This window comes from Gorilla gorilla, chromosome 5 (genome assembly GCF_029281585.2).
Source record: "Gorilla gorilla gorilla isolate KB3781 chromosome 5, NHGRI_mGorGor1-v2.1_pri, whole genome shotgun sequence".
Classification (NCBI taxonomy): domain Eukaryota; kingdom Metazoa; phylum Chordata; class Mammalia; order Primates; family Hominidae; genus Gorilla; species Gorilla gorilla.
The window spans coordinates 70,258,127-70,272,933 of NC_073229.2; the positions used below are offsets into that span (position 1 = coordinate 70,258,127).

Sequence of the window (14,807 nt, forward strand, 5' to 3'; positions counted from 1 at the left end):
TGTATATATGGTATAATGTGTTAATCGCCTTCCTAATCAATTAAACTCTAAGTTGATTGCATTTGTTGGCTACAGATGTCGACAATAAGTTTTGTAAATACTGAGCAAACGACTGCGTATTAGTATGTTGTTTAAAGAAAGCTCATTAGTTTCTGTCATAAATGCATACCTGTGAATTTATCATTGGAGGGTTAATACTATTTTACTCCTGATTGCGTGAGAGAACATCACCAAGCTAAGTGTGTTGCTACCTTCTCTCCAGTGTTTGGTCACCGGTTCATCATCCTTGATACAGACGAGTATGTTTTGAAATACATGGAGAGCAACGCTGCCCAGTATTCACCAGAAGCACTCGCGTCAATTCAGAACCATGTCCGAAAGCGAGAAGCGCCTGCTCCAGAAGCAGAAAGGTGTGTGTTTGATTGCTAGGGTTTGGCACACTCAAGATATTCAGGAAGTAATTCTTGAGAAAACAAATGAGTAATCACATTTTAGATTTTCTGATTTCTCTCACCAGGTGGGAATTATTAGATATAAACAGAAGGTTCCCTGTGTCAATGTAATAGCTAGTAACTTATAACTTTTTCAACTTCATTTGTTTAGCAAATACAGTTGACCCTTGAACAATGTGGGAGTTAGGGGTACCAGCCTCCCTCCACAGCTGAAAATTCATGTATAACTTTTGACACCTCAAAACTTAACTACTAATAGCCTACTCTTGACTGTAAGCCTTACTGATAACATAAACAGTTGATTAACACATATTTTCTGTCATGTGTATTGCATCCTGTATTCTTACAATACGGTAAGCTAGAGAAAATTAAGAAAATCATAAGAAAGAGAAAATTATTTACTATTCATTAAATGGTAGTGGATCATCTTAAAGGTCTTCATCCTTATCTTCGTGTTGAGTAGGCTGAGAAGGATGGGTTGGTTTTGCTGTCTCAAGGGTGGCAAAGCAGAAGAAAATCCAGGTTTCAGTGGGCCTGTGCAATGCAAATTCTTGTTGTTCAAGGATCAGCTATAATTATTAAATGCCTATTATGTGTCAGAGACTATCACTAGGCCCTTGGACTTTTATCAGTAAACAAAATAGACAAGAAGTTGCTGCCCACATTGAGTTGACCTTCCAAGCAGCAGGAGATAGACAATAACACAAATAAATTATACAGTATATTGGGTGATGAATGCTGTAAAAATTGGAGCAAATTAAGAGTAGTAAGTGTTTCTGGAGAGTGGCAGTAGGTTGTGAAGGTAGGTCAGGGTAGGTGGTTGTACCTTGAGGTGACACTGAACAAACACTTGAGGGGAGTTAGCTGGGTGGATTTCTGGAGGAAGTGCTTTTCAGGAAGAGGAAATGGTGCATGCAAAGGCCCTAAATACTAGCATATTTTACTTAAAGTACTCAAGGAACATTGGGAAGAAGTAGGCCAGTGAGGGTGGCTGAAATAGAGTGAGTGAGAGGAAGAGGAGTAGGAGATGGAATTAGAAAATTAACAATGGGCTAGATTGTGTAGGACTTACTAGGTCTTTGGAAAGGTGCTGGCTTTTTTCTCTGAATGAAATGAGCCATTGGGAGCAGGGGCATCTGAATAGAGGAGTAGCAAGATTTGACATATATTTTAAAAGAACTATCCTGGCTGTTTTGTTGAAAATAGATTAGGAGAGAGATTAGTTAAGAGACTATTGCAGTATTCCAGGCAAGAGACGATGATGTCTGGGCCCAGGATGGTGGTATCAGTGGAGGTGGGGAGAAGTGGTCTGATTTGGATGTATTTTGAAGGTAGCACCAATTGGACTTCAGACAGATTTTCTAGGGGATATGAGGGGGAAAGAATAATTAAGGATGACTCCAAGATGTTTGGCCTGAGGAACAGGAAGGAAGAAATTGTGATCACCTGAGATGGGGAAGATGCGGGATGTGGGTAGAGCAGTTGCCTTCTTTGTTGGTTGGGGTGGGGATTTCAGTTCTGGATATATCATATATTAGGTTTAAGACAGCCAAGTAGAGAGCATATAGTCTGTTGGATATGTAAATCTGGAGTTTGAGTGAGAGGTCTGGGCTGGCGATGTAAATGTGGGAGTTGTTGGCATATAGTGATATTTTAGGCTGTGAGACTGCATGCTCTCTCTCTCTCTCTCTCTCTCTCTCGACAGGATCTCGCTCTGTACCCAGGCTGGCATGCAGTGCCAATAGTGGAATAATAGCTCACTGCGCCTCAAACTCCTGAGATCCTCCCACTTCAGCTTCCCAAGTAGCTGGAACTACAGGTGCACACCACTATTCCTAGCTAATTTTTAAATTTTCAGTAGAGACAGGGGTCTCAGTTTGTTGCCCAGAACTCCTGGGCTCAAGTGATTCTGCCTCCTTGGCCTCCCAAAGTGCTAGGATTACAGGCGTGAGCCATTGCTCCTGGCCTGGATGAAATCTCTAAAGGAGTTAATGTAGCTAAAGAAAAGAATGGCTCTAACGACTAAGCTCTGGGGTCCACCAACGCTTACAGTTAAGGAGACTGAAAAGGAAAACGAATAAAGCAGGAAGAAAATGTGGTATCCTGGATGCCAAATGAAGGGGTAGCGTAGGACTGTAAAAAATAACATGCAAAACAATTTTAATAATCAAAGGGAAAATGTACAATTGTTCTGTGCCCTTTAAAAATTTTTGTCACTGCCAGGCGTGGTGGCTCATGCCTGTAATCCCAGCACTTTGGGAGGCCGAGGTGGGCGGATCATGAGGTCAGGAGTTCAAGACCAGCCTGACCAACATGGTGAACCCCTGTCTCCGCTAAAAATACAAAAAAATTAGCTAGGCATGGTGGTGCACACCTATAATCCCAGCTACTCAGGAGGCTGAGGCAGGAGAATCACTTGAACCCAGGAGGCGGAGGTTGCAGTGAGCCAAGATTGCGCCACTGCACTCCAGCCTGGGCGACACAGCAAGGCTCCGTCTCAAAAAAAAAAAAAAATTTGTCACAGCATTAAAAATGTTATGGTTGTAAATGTATAAGGACATGAAAAAATAGTAAAACTAATTTTTACTTAGCACATTGTAATTTAAAACACTGATAACATTAAGAATTAAAGTGTTTTATTTCTTTATAAAAACTTTATCAAAAGTGGTTTGAGCAGCACTTGCCTACTTCTCATTGTATAAGTTATGATGCAGACTGAACATCTGTTCTATGCCTTGGTGAATTGTCATATTCCTATTTAAGATTGGATCAACTTCCAACATTTTATGATTTTTGCTTTCAATGTTATAAAATATGTCTTAGACTTCATTTAATGAGAATGAAATATCTCTGAGAGTTCTTTTAATGTGAAGCATTTTATAGGCATCTGGGATATCTTCATTCTTTTTATTACAAACACTTTTCTCATTTATGTTGATAGGTTTGCCTTCACCAGTTTCCACTGGCTGCACATCCAGAGTCTCTTGAAAGGCAGCTGTGTCAACATTCCTACAGTCAGCTTTCTCTTCTATAACTCCATTTATATTTGACTTGAATTCACTTCTTGCATCTTTGCTGTACTTTCATCCTTATTGGCCAATTCTCTCTTTTGATTTTCCATTTTTGTAAAATAAAGTTTGTGTATCACTGAGAGACAAGGAGGCAACATAGCTACACACTTTACTGTCTGCGTGAACTATAAAACAAATATACAGTGACTAGTCACCAACAGACTTTGAAAGAAGTGATGTAATTGTCACTGATTGTGATATGCATCTGTTTAATTACATTGTGGTTAGTGGACTAAAGTCCTGACAGATAAGTTTGTACTTTATGCAATTACTCATAGTTATTAACTGTGTTAACTGAAATTTGAACCATGTTGTTGGGGGAATGGGTTATTTTACTAAATGGTGGTAATCGAAATTCATGCGTCTTGTAACTGTGCAAACTGAGAAATGCCTTCATATCAAGGAAGGCAGACTTGATGGAGGACAGGTGAGCTTCAAAATTAGGGCTCAGCCAGGGAGAGTTATTGGCTTTTCCCAAGAAAGAATTCCAGGGAGAGCTGGTGCTGTTAAACAGCAACTGTTTTTAAGCAACAGTGTACAGCAGCAGCTGAGGTTCTGCTCCTTGTAGAGTAGGGATACCCCATAGGCATTGTGCCCAAAATTGTAGCTCAAAGGCAGTTCTGCACTCATATTATGCAGAAATTTCCAGGAAAAGGGTGGTAACTTCCAGGTGTTCGCATCCTTGCTGTGGAAAGGGGTGGTTACTTCCGGATGTTGTCATGGCGATGGTAAACTGATATGGCGCACTGGTGGGCATGTCTTATGGAAAGCTGCGTCTGCCCCAGACCTATTTTAGCTAGTCCTCAATTTGGCCCTGTGTCCGAGCCGAGCCTCCAGAGTCGAGTCCCACTTCCTACCTCAGAATGATTCATTATGTCAGATGGGGATTTAGCAATATTAAGGGAATTGGGGACCTTGGAGACCTTAATGAGGAGTTTCAGTGGAATGGGAAGACGGGGAAAACCTGATGGCAGTAGATTTAAGAGAGAATGGGAGAGAGGAATTCTGGATCAGAGTGGAGACTACTCTTTTGGGGAGGTTTGGTGCAAGGGACAACAGAGAAATGGGGCAGCAGCTGTCAGAGAAAGTGAAGTCAGGAGAAGGTTTTGTTTTATTTTGTTTTTGCTTTTGTTTTTACATAGAATAAATAGCATGTTTGTATGCTAATGGGAATGATTCCATAGAGAGGAAAACATTGATAAGTGTGTGAGAGAGCGGGGACAATTTCTGGAGTTTGTGAGAGGATGGGGTTTAGTATGAGTGGAGGAATTGGCTTCAGATAGAAACACCAACTATTCACTTAGGGCAGTATTTCTCAAACTTTGAGGTCTTGAGACACCTTTATACCCTTAAAAATTATTGAGGGCCCCAAAGAGTTTTTACGTGTTTATATCTATTGCTATTTAGCATATTAGAAATTATATCTGAAAAATTTTCAAATATTAATTTATTTTGAAAACAACCCATTTCATGTCAACACAAATAACATAATTTTGTGAAAAATCAATTTTTACAAACAAAAAAAATTTAGTGAGAAGAGTGATATTGCTTTACATTTTTGCAAACCTCTTAATGTCTGACTTACTTAGTAATAGAAGATGACTGGATTTTCATGTGCTTTTGTATTCTGCCTGCGGTGATAGCCTGTGTTGTGTGACCTTTGGAAAACTCCATTGTGCACTTGTGGGAAAACAAGAGTAAAAAGACAAATAATGACTAAGTATTATCACAAGAATAATTTTGACTTCACAGACCCCTGAAGGGTCTTGGGAACCTCCAAGAGTCCTGGGATTACTCTTTAAAACCTTGATCTAGGGCAACAGGAAAAAGGCAGCATATGTGGGTTCAGATTCTGGTAGGTGGGTAGATATTGGGAGGCCCTTGTGATTGTTTCGTGATAGTAGTGCAATGGAAAGAGTGAGGATAGAGGGAGATGTTGGAGGTTTCAAGAGAGAGAAGTTATGAAATGCTCTATTTTATTGAATATATAAATATCAATAAAATGAATATGAAATAAAATCTAAAACAGCATATTTTAGCTACTACTAAGAAAGAAAAAATTGCCAAATATAATCCATATCATTAATTGAAAATGCATGTTAATTCCAGAGATGTTAAAATGTAAAAAAAAAAAATTGTCTCATTTCATGGACACATCTTTAAAAAAAAATGCCTCAGGACTTAAACAAATATGATAGCTCTCCAGGAAAGTGGGAGGTTGAACGGACTAGAGAAGCGTAGTTTGGTGGTTGGACAGCATTAAAGGCCCACTTCATATTCATAGTCATGTATTTAATTCAAGTACTTCCCAAAAGTTTTTTTCTGTAATTGTCCCTTGTTTATGCAAATACCAGCAGACACTGGAAAGCTTCTTGCTTCAGCATACCACTAATTAAATCATCTTTAAAATTTTTTTAAATTTAGTAATTTAAGTTTTTTAAAATGTAGTAATGAGGAAAAGATACCACTGTGACTCTTAGAATATGATATCAATAAAAATAAGGAGAAATTCAAATTTTAGGTTGCCATATGGATATGGTTTGTTTGGCCCCAGCAAGCTATGGTTTTAGATATGGTTTGTTTGGCCCCATGAAGCCTTATGTTGAAATCTGATCCCCACTGTTGGAGATGGGCCTCATGGAAGGTGTCTGGATCCTGAGGGCAGATCCATCATAAATGGCTTGGTGCCATTCTCATAGGAATGAGTTCTCACTTGTAGTTCCCATGAGAACTGTTGTTGAAAAGAGCTTGGCACCACCTACTCTCTCTCTCTTGCCTCTTCTCTTATCATGTGATCTCTGCACATGTCTGCTCCCCTTCCCCTTCCACCGTGAAGGGAAGCAGCCTGACATTTTCACTAGAAGCAAATGTTGGTACCATGTTCCTTATACAGTCTGCAGAACTCTGAGTCAAATAAGCCTGTTTTTTTTTTTAAATAAATTACCAGCCTCAGTTATTTCATAGCAACACAAATGGACTACGACATGGGTTAAGAGATCCATTGCCATCCTCATTTTGATCCTCACCCCCGCCCTTCTTCTCTTGTGATGGGTCAGAGAGATGAATTAGGAAAAACACATGGAGACGATACAAATCCACTGTCGCATCTTCTGTGCCTCTTAGCTATTCTGCATTTAGCTCCTGACTCACCCATCTGGTAAAGAATCCCACTCTAAGGAAATGCAGTTACAAATATATTTTGCCACTCATTGCAGAGTCATGAAAGGGGATCATGAGTACTTGTCAGACCAGTACTTTTTATGTCAATTGTCAGTTCTAAGACGATGAAATTTGGAGTTGGCCATTTGCTTTCTCTGAGCCAGAAAATTAGAATAATGCATAGGTAACTGAGTATTAACTTCATCTTCAAGTTCTTAAATTCTCTTTGGGTTTGGGGTCCTCCACTGCAGTATTTTGAACTCAGACTTAAGGCCAGCAAATGCACACACTTATTAACCTACCTTCCACAGGAAATCCACATGTGTGAATAGCATAGATACATACACACATTTGTTCATATGTATTATTCTTGTCTCATTAACATGCCTATTTGTGCACTTCAGCTTCAAGAGGACCCTACTCACTTACTCAATTATCTTTTTAATCCTTTTTCACTTCTAGCTACTTTTCCCATGAGAATTTTCCAAATATTCTCATTTTCTTTTCCATTTTCTTTAAGGAAATAGAAGTAATTGGTTTCAAATATGAGATCAAATGATCCAATGTGGGCTTCATCAGTTTTCTCACCCTTCATCTTAGAATGTTTCTCTACTATCACTCTTCTTCTCTTTACCTTCTTTTGTCAGAGATAAGTAACTCCTCCTATTTCTTCAAATCTAATTCTTCTATTTTGTGTCTGTAACCACTTCCTTCCTGACTGCTCCAGAATCTTTTTGACTTTTTTTAATGACTGCTTCATAAATTGCTTTCTTGAAGGTCATTGATTGTTTCCAAGTATAATGGACTCTTCTCATTTAGTCATTAATTCAACAGATATTTGAGCTTATACCATATACCAAACTTTATATTAAATGCTTAGGCAATTATATGAGAGAATAGGGAGCTCATAATCTAGAGCAAGTGTTGGCAATTTTTTTTTTTAAGTGAAGGGACAGGTAGTAAATAGTTTAGGCTTTATGGGTCATACCTTCTTTGGCATAACTACTCAACTCTACCCTTACAGTGTGAAAGCAGCCATAGACAATACATAAATGAATAGGAGTGGCTATATTTCAATAAAATTTTATGTATAAAAAATAGGCAGCAGGTTGGCTTTGGCCTGGGTGTCATAGTTTGTTGACCCCTTGGTATAGTCTTTAGTTTTTCTGATCTACATATAATATTGATTACTCTTTATTACCCTTCTTTTGAAATCCTCTCTTGAGTTCTGGAAATTCAAAGTTTCTGGTAGTCCTACCTCTCTTAAAGCCTATTGTGTGTGTCTTTCCTACTTCCATCTACTAGGTTGGCATTTCTCAAGGTCCTGTTTTTGGTCCTTTTGCTTGCCTTCTCTAAACTTTCTAGACATTGCAGTATCTGAATTGCTCTCCATTCTGCTGAATCTATTTTCAACATGTCTTTGTCCATCTGAGCCACCAGCATCTCCCACTTTGTACAACTAAAAATGAAGCCATTGTCATTTTCATCTTTCTAGCACACCTGCTCTTCCTTATTCCTTCTTTTTGCTTATCTGTCTCATTTTGTAAGTGGAGGACTTTGCCAGGATGCTCATAGCAAAATATTCTAAGAGCACACAGAAAACTGTGACATCCCTCTTACCTCTGGAAGATTAGCCACTCTATAAAACACGTTCACTTTTATGGAAGTTAAGGAAGGTCATTGGAGGGCTTGGCACAGAGTTCACCCAGCATGTTAGGACCTCCAGCCACCTCTCAGTTGGCAGTCCCTGTTGGGCATAACCAGCTGGCCCCTCTGTTTTCTTGTTGAGCCATGTGAGCAAACCTTGCCCTGTAACTTGCAGCTCTTTTCCAGAGTGTGCCCTGACTTGGGCTTTGGCAATAAAGTAGGGGCTGTAACTTTAACTAGCTCTTCCTTAAACAGTACCACCTGTTGCCATCTATCTGTGAATTTACTCCATCTTGCTCAAAGGCAGCAGATGCCATGGGTATTTTTCCTGCTGTATAAAGGGGAATGGGAATCTGGCTTCTTTGGGAAAGGGAGAGTTATTGTCTCTTTCCCCAAATGATTGGATGATCACATTTTAACTTTATATGTTTCATGGCTCTGGTTCTTGGAAACACATGCAAGATTGAGGTTTGACTGCTTTCTGCCACTAAAATAGCTCCCTGGTGGTCATACATAATTTAGTATATATGATTTGAATTACATTCATCAGATAAACATATTCTGCTTCTATAATTAATAATGCCAGAGAGCATTTAGATATTCGGGATTATTACAACAATTTTTATTGTTCTTGGCTTACTACAAAAGTAACACATGACCAGAATTTGAAAATGTAGGGAATAAAAATCCAGGTAATAGAAATGGAAATAAACAAAAATTTTTGAAAATCTTATAACTCAGAGATAACTACTTCTAATATTTTGTTTTTAAATATGCATATAAAGTGGAAAATTCTGTAATACTATTTTGCTTTTTTCACTTGATAGTCTATCATGAACCCATGTGAAATGAAATATTTTAAGACACAGATATGAAGGGACCAAGGAAAAGCTTTGTTCCTACCCCATCTTTCATGTACCCACTTCTTACCCTCCACTCCCCATAGGTAACTACCTCTTTCATTTATTTTTTTGAATATCTTTTCAGAGTTTCTTTAAATAATATAAGCAACTTTAAGTATATACTCTTATTCCCCCACAACTTTTATAACACAAGGTAACACTCTATACATACTTTTATGTCTTGAGTTTCTCACTAAAAATATCTTTATACTCTTTCTGCAGCATTGTCAATGGCTACAGTATTATTCTGTTGCTTTATTGTAGTGTAAATTATTTAATTCCCTATTTTTGGACATTTAGACTATCTCAAAACAATCTTATAGATGTATCTTTGCATACAACCCATGATTATTTCCTTAGGATAAATTATTTGAGATTATTTGCTGGACTTTTGCTTCATGTTTCCAAATTTTTCCTGAAAGGTTATTCCACTTTATACCTTCCCCAGCAAGACTTGCCAGCAGGTAAAAGAGGGAAATAAGTTAAACAGAGGCTATTTGCAACAGTGAACTTTAAAAATATTATACGCAAGAAAAGTAAATAGAGAAAAGCAATGGTAGATTGATAGTTTTCAAGTTACGGAAGGAGAGGAATTCAGTGAGAGGTGACTGGGCATAATTGAGAGAATATGTTGGAACTGGAGTGGGATGTGAGTGCTAGTCTTGCCGCTGACATGGGATCTGGGATCAGTCACTCGGGTCTTCAAATGTGTTTTCTCATCACTGAAAGAGGGAAGAATGCTTACTGAGTTTATGTGGCCCATTTTGTTCTAAAAGGATTTATGAAGATGAAATAGGGAATCTTTCAGCTCTAAAATTTTTAATTTTATAACTGTACCTTCATGTTCAGAGGAAATAAAAATTGAGCCTCTACTTATTGTGCTTGTTTTTTGAAGGGTTAGACCTCTCTCTTCCCAACACCCTGTGTTACTATTCTCTCTTAATTTCAGTAAATGCTAAGCCCAAACTTCTCACTCCACCTCACAGAGCAATCTCTTAGCTTCCATAGATAACCTTTCACAAAATTCAGTGTGAATTGGAGAGGGAATAATATTAAAACTATAAAAGGTTGATTCTTGGCTACAGATCTATAGCTATATATTTATATCTGTATCTATCATCTCTATATATATCACTCAGGCATTTAGTTGTAGATGAGGAAACATTAATCTGCAACAGTAGGAAGAGACAATGATGTGATTCCCACAGATACCAAATTTGGCATGGTGGTGGTATTAGATTTGCCTCCTTGTGGTGCGGTGATTAACAGATGGCAGGAAAGGAGGCTGAGCAAGAAGGGAGGAAATTCAAAAAACTGCCCCCAGTCGGGCCTTCCTGATGTGGAGGTCAGCTATCGGCCTGTGGGCAAGTGTTCAGTTATTGGTCAGCTCAGTCTCAAAGCTGTGATTAGAAGCTTCCCTGATTTCATCAAGTAAGAACTTTGGTCACCGAGATGAGACTGATCAAGAATAAATACCATGTGCAGTCATTTCCTTCCTTTCTCTACAGCAAGCAAACTGAAAAGGATCCAGGTGTGCAGGAATTGGAAGCATTAATAGACACAATTCAGAAGCAACTGAAAGATCACTCATGCAAAGACAACATTCGTGAGGCATTTCAAATTTATGACAAGGAAGCTTCAGGATATGTGGACAGAGACATGTTCTTTAAAATCTGTGAATCGCTTAACGTCCCAGTGGATGACTCCTTGGTTAAGGAGGTCAGTATGAATTACTCTTCTGAGTTGATTGCAGAGGCTAGGCACTGATCATTCTTTCCTAAAGGCAATTGTATGTGTATTTCACTACAATTGGGCCAGATTTAGGATGTTCAGATCAGATCTACTATTCTGTCCTGATTAGGTATTGCCCGTTGATTCTAGCGTTGGTATTCTTTTCTAATTGCTGTTGCAGGGCATCTCTTTAAGTGGGCCTGGGGCTGGACAACACAGAGTGGTTAGTAGACCAACATGTCAGGACTGACGAAGGGCAACAGAGACGATCCAGGAGGGGCGGCTACCAAGGGGAGACTCAAAGATAAGTTGATAGAGCAGACTGGTTGGCAGCCTTTGATACCCTTCACAGCTGATACCTACACTGGCCCATCAGCAGGGTTAGCATTGAAGAAGGCGTGACCACTGCAGGAGGGCTGTGGCATCTGTCAGTAGTGGTAGCATGGCCAGCAGCTGATGGAGGAAGGGCATGGAAGTTTTCTTCCTTGAATTTTCATAAGTGAGTTGAAGGGGGACTTTCATGCCTTTTCTTCATTATAAACCCTTTAGCCAGGGTTCCCTTGGAAGTCAGAACAAAGCCCCCCTGAGAAATGCCAAGGACTGTGGCTTATGATCATTGAGACATTCTTACTGATTAAAAATATTGAGTTTCTGAGGCCTTTTTAAAGATCTTTTAGCCAAAACAGGTGTTCAGAATTTAAGAGTCATTTAGGAAAGGGTTTGGTTTAGGGCTAGTGACTAGGTTGGAGATGAGGATTTTTCATAGACAGAAACATTAGCAGGGAGTGAGTAGGAGGGCAGATAGAAGAGTATTTGTTCATGTGGACCAAACACACATTTAGCTCCCCAAATTTTAGGTTGACAGCATGCCCAACTTTTGATTTTCAAATTCTTCATACTGTCTGATGTGGGAACTGACATGGGGGAGAGGGATGGCAGTCATTGGCAAGTGGAGCAGGGAAGTGGGGGTGGGACAGATTTGCACGTCTTATAAAAATAACCACAGAAAATCAGTCTGTTACCAGTCATAGTTGAGTTTTAAGGGACACAGGTTGAGCAGTGGCATAACCAGACCCTTCCGTTTGGCTGTGGTAGCAAGAGCCTGCTATTTAAAAAGTCTTACTCCTCATGAGCTGAGTGGACAGTCTTTTATTTGAATATAAAAACAACTAAAAGTGCTTTTATAAATATGGATGTTAGTTCTGAAATCTTGGGAAGTGTGGCAGACTGCCACGGTTACTTGAGACATCTCTACGACAATTACTACTGTTACTACTTGAGACTGTCATTACGAGAGTTAACGAAGGAGGATGAAAGCAGAAATGAAAACTTAAAACAAAAGTAACTATTTTAAAGGAAGGGAAAGAAGAGAGCTCCCTGCTTCTAGTGAGCAAAGGCAACTGCCCGAGCTGCTACAGCCCTTCATATTTATTGGGTAGAAAGAGCAGGGATTAATTGATCACAGGTTCACATTATTGCTAACAGGCTTCAGATGTGTCTAATCACAAGCAACACTTGTGCCTGGGTCGTGACTGCCTTCAGCATTCCTTCTGGGCAGCAGACGCAGTTTGTCAGTTTGCCAACATCCTGCTTTCACGAGAAACAGTTTACTGTTTACTCATAGAGCCTCCAGTGGTATACTGAGTTGATCATGACCCTCATTCTTTCGGCCTTCAACAGGGAAGGTCATTTACTCCATCCAGCTTTGGTTTCATTAAGTGTAAGATGAGGATAATGTCTGTCCTACCTGCCAGGTTCACAGGATCATTTCAGAATCAACTTGAGGATACAAAAATTCTGAACTGATTTACAAAGGCTCGGGATCATTATGCATAAGCGCACTCTGCAGTTGAGCTGACGGAAGCCCTGCAGATCTGTCTCACCTATTCTCTTTGCTCTCTCTGCAGTTAATCAGGATGTGCTCTCATGGAGAAGGCAAGATTAACTACTATAACTTTGTTCGTGCTTTCTCAAACTGACCTGCTGATGAGAAAATGCAAGACAATTTTTGATATTGGAACTGTGCTTTGAAATACACCTTACACTCTTCATAGAGGCATTTACAGAGTTCCTGAAGTTTTATTTCTGTTTTGGTTCTTATTTCACTCCTACTGAAGTCGAAACTAAATTGGATCTAATAGGATCTAAGATTGGTGCCTTATTTAGGGTGATAGGGGTATAGCAGTGTCTAATTTTGTGTGTCAAATTGACTTGGCCACAGGGGGCCCAAATATTTCCTTTCTTTCTTTTTTAAAAAATATTTTAAATTTTTTTAGAGATGGGATCTCACTGTCATACAGGCTGGAGTGTGGTGGCACTATCCTAGTTCTATGAAGCCTCAGACTTCTGGGCTCAAGTGATCCTCCCACTTCAACCTCCCCAGTAGCTGGGACAACAGGCTCAAGCCACCATGCCCAGCTAATTTTTAAAATTATTTTGTAGAGACAAGGTCTCGCTATGTTGCCTGAACTTGTCTCAAACTCATGAGCTCCAGAAATTCTCCCACCTCAGCCTCCAAAATTGCTGGGATTATAGGCATGAGCCACTGTGCCCAGCCTCAGATATTTCATTATTCTGGGGGTTTCTCTGAAGGTATTTTTGGATGAGATAAACATTTGAATCAGAAGACTAAGTAAAACAGATAGTCCTCCCTAATGTGGGTGGGCCTCCTCCAATCATTTGAAGACATGAGTAGAATAAAAAGGCTGACCTTTCCCCAGGTAAGAGAATTCCTCCTGCCTGACTGGCTTCAAATTGGAACATCAGCCTTTTCTTGCCTTCAGACACAAATGGAAACATCAGCTGTTGGTCTGGAGCCTGCTGACCTTCAGACTGGACCTAAACCATCAGCTCTCCTAAGTCTTAGGCCTTTGGATTCAGACTGGAATTATACCTTTAGCTCTCCTGGGTCTCCAGCTTGCCAGTTTACCCTGCAGATCTTGGGACTTGTAAGCCTTCATAATTGTGTGAGCAATTTCTTATAACTCTCTCTTTCTCTCTCTCTACATATATATATATATATTTTTTATATGTACACATTCATACACACACGTTTATATGTATATAGTATGTATATGTGTGCACATATATGTGTATATACATACATCCTATTGGTTCTCTTTCTCTGGATAACCCTGACTAATTCAGATATAGAATGATCAAGAGCAGGAGGAATGTTAGAATTCTCTAGAAGCATCATCTGGGATGTTGGAATCAGTATGCAGTATCGCTGTTGCTGCTAGTCAATGGCCCCACCACTACCCATCTGCCCACACTGATACTGAGGGAAATATACACCTGTTTTTCAAACTGTGGTTCTAGGCCCATTAAACCTGCATTTAAAAAAAAAAAAAAAAAAAAGGAATGTAATAGAAAATAGCTGGTATACCTAGCAGGGTATTTTTTCTTTTTTTCTTTTGTTTTGAGTGAGACAGAGGCTTGCTCTGTCACCCAGGCTGGAATGCAGTGGTGTGATCTCAGCTCACTGCAATCTCTGCCTCCCGGGTTCAAGTGATTCGCCTGCCTCATCCTCCCGAGTAGCTGGGACTACAGGCGTGGGCCACTACACCCAGCTAATTTTTTTTTTTTGTATTTTTAGTAGAGACAGGGTTTCACCATGCTGGGCTGAGGTTTCTGTTTCAAATGAGAGTGTATTTACTGGATCATGATGTAAAATTTATTTCTTGATGTGGGTTGTAGTAAAAAAAATAAAAAGATTTGGCCGGGAACACTTGCTCACACCTGTAATCCCAGCACTTTGGGAGGTGGAGCCGGGTGGGTCACTGGAGGTCAGGAGGTCGAGACCAGGCTGGCCAACATGGTGAAACCCCATCTCTACTGAAAAT

General features: G+C 39.6%; 1 protein-coding gene across 6 annotated transcripts in view; it reads left to right on the top strand.

Annotated features, from left to right (window-relative positions):
• Nucleotides 1-13,023, top strand: part of EFHC1 (EF-hand domain containing 1) — a 73,534-nt gene extending 60,511 nt beyond the window's left edge. For 3 of the 6 annotated variants that reach the window (XM_004044191.4, XM_055391755.2, XM_055391756.2), the window contains 3 exons: nucleotides 263-410; nucleotides 10,740-10,950; nucleotides 12,870-13,023. In XM_004044191.4, coding sequence (XP_004044239.3) covers nucleotides 263-410; nucleotides 10,740-10,950; nucleotides 12,870-12,941 — 431 coding nt within the window. In that variant the 3' untranslated portion in view covers nucleotides 12,942-13,023. Of the gene's footprint in view, nucleotides 1-262; nucleotides 411-2,157; nucleotides 2,272-3,393; nucleotides 7,885-10,739; nucleotides 10,951-12,869 lie in introns of those variants that run through there. The other 3 variants (XR_008681104.2, XR_008681105.2, XM_063707659.1) reach the window with 3 other exon arrangements.
• The last annotated feature ends 1,784 nt before the right edge of the window (nucleotides 13,024-14,807 follow it).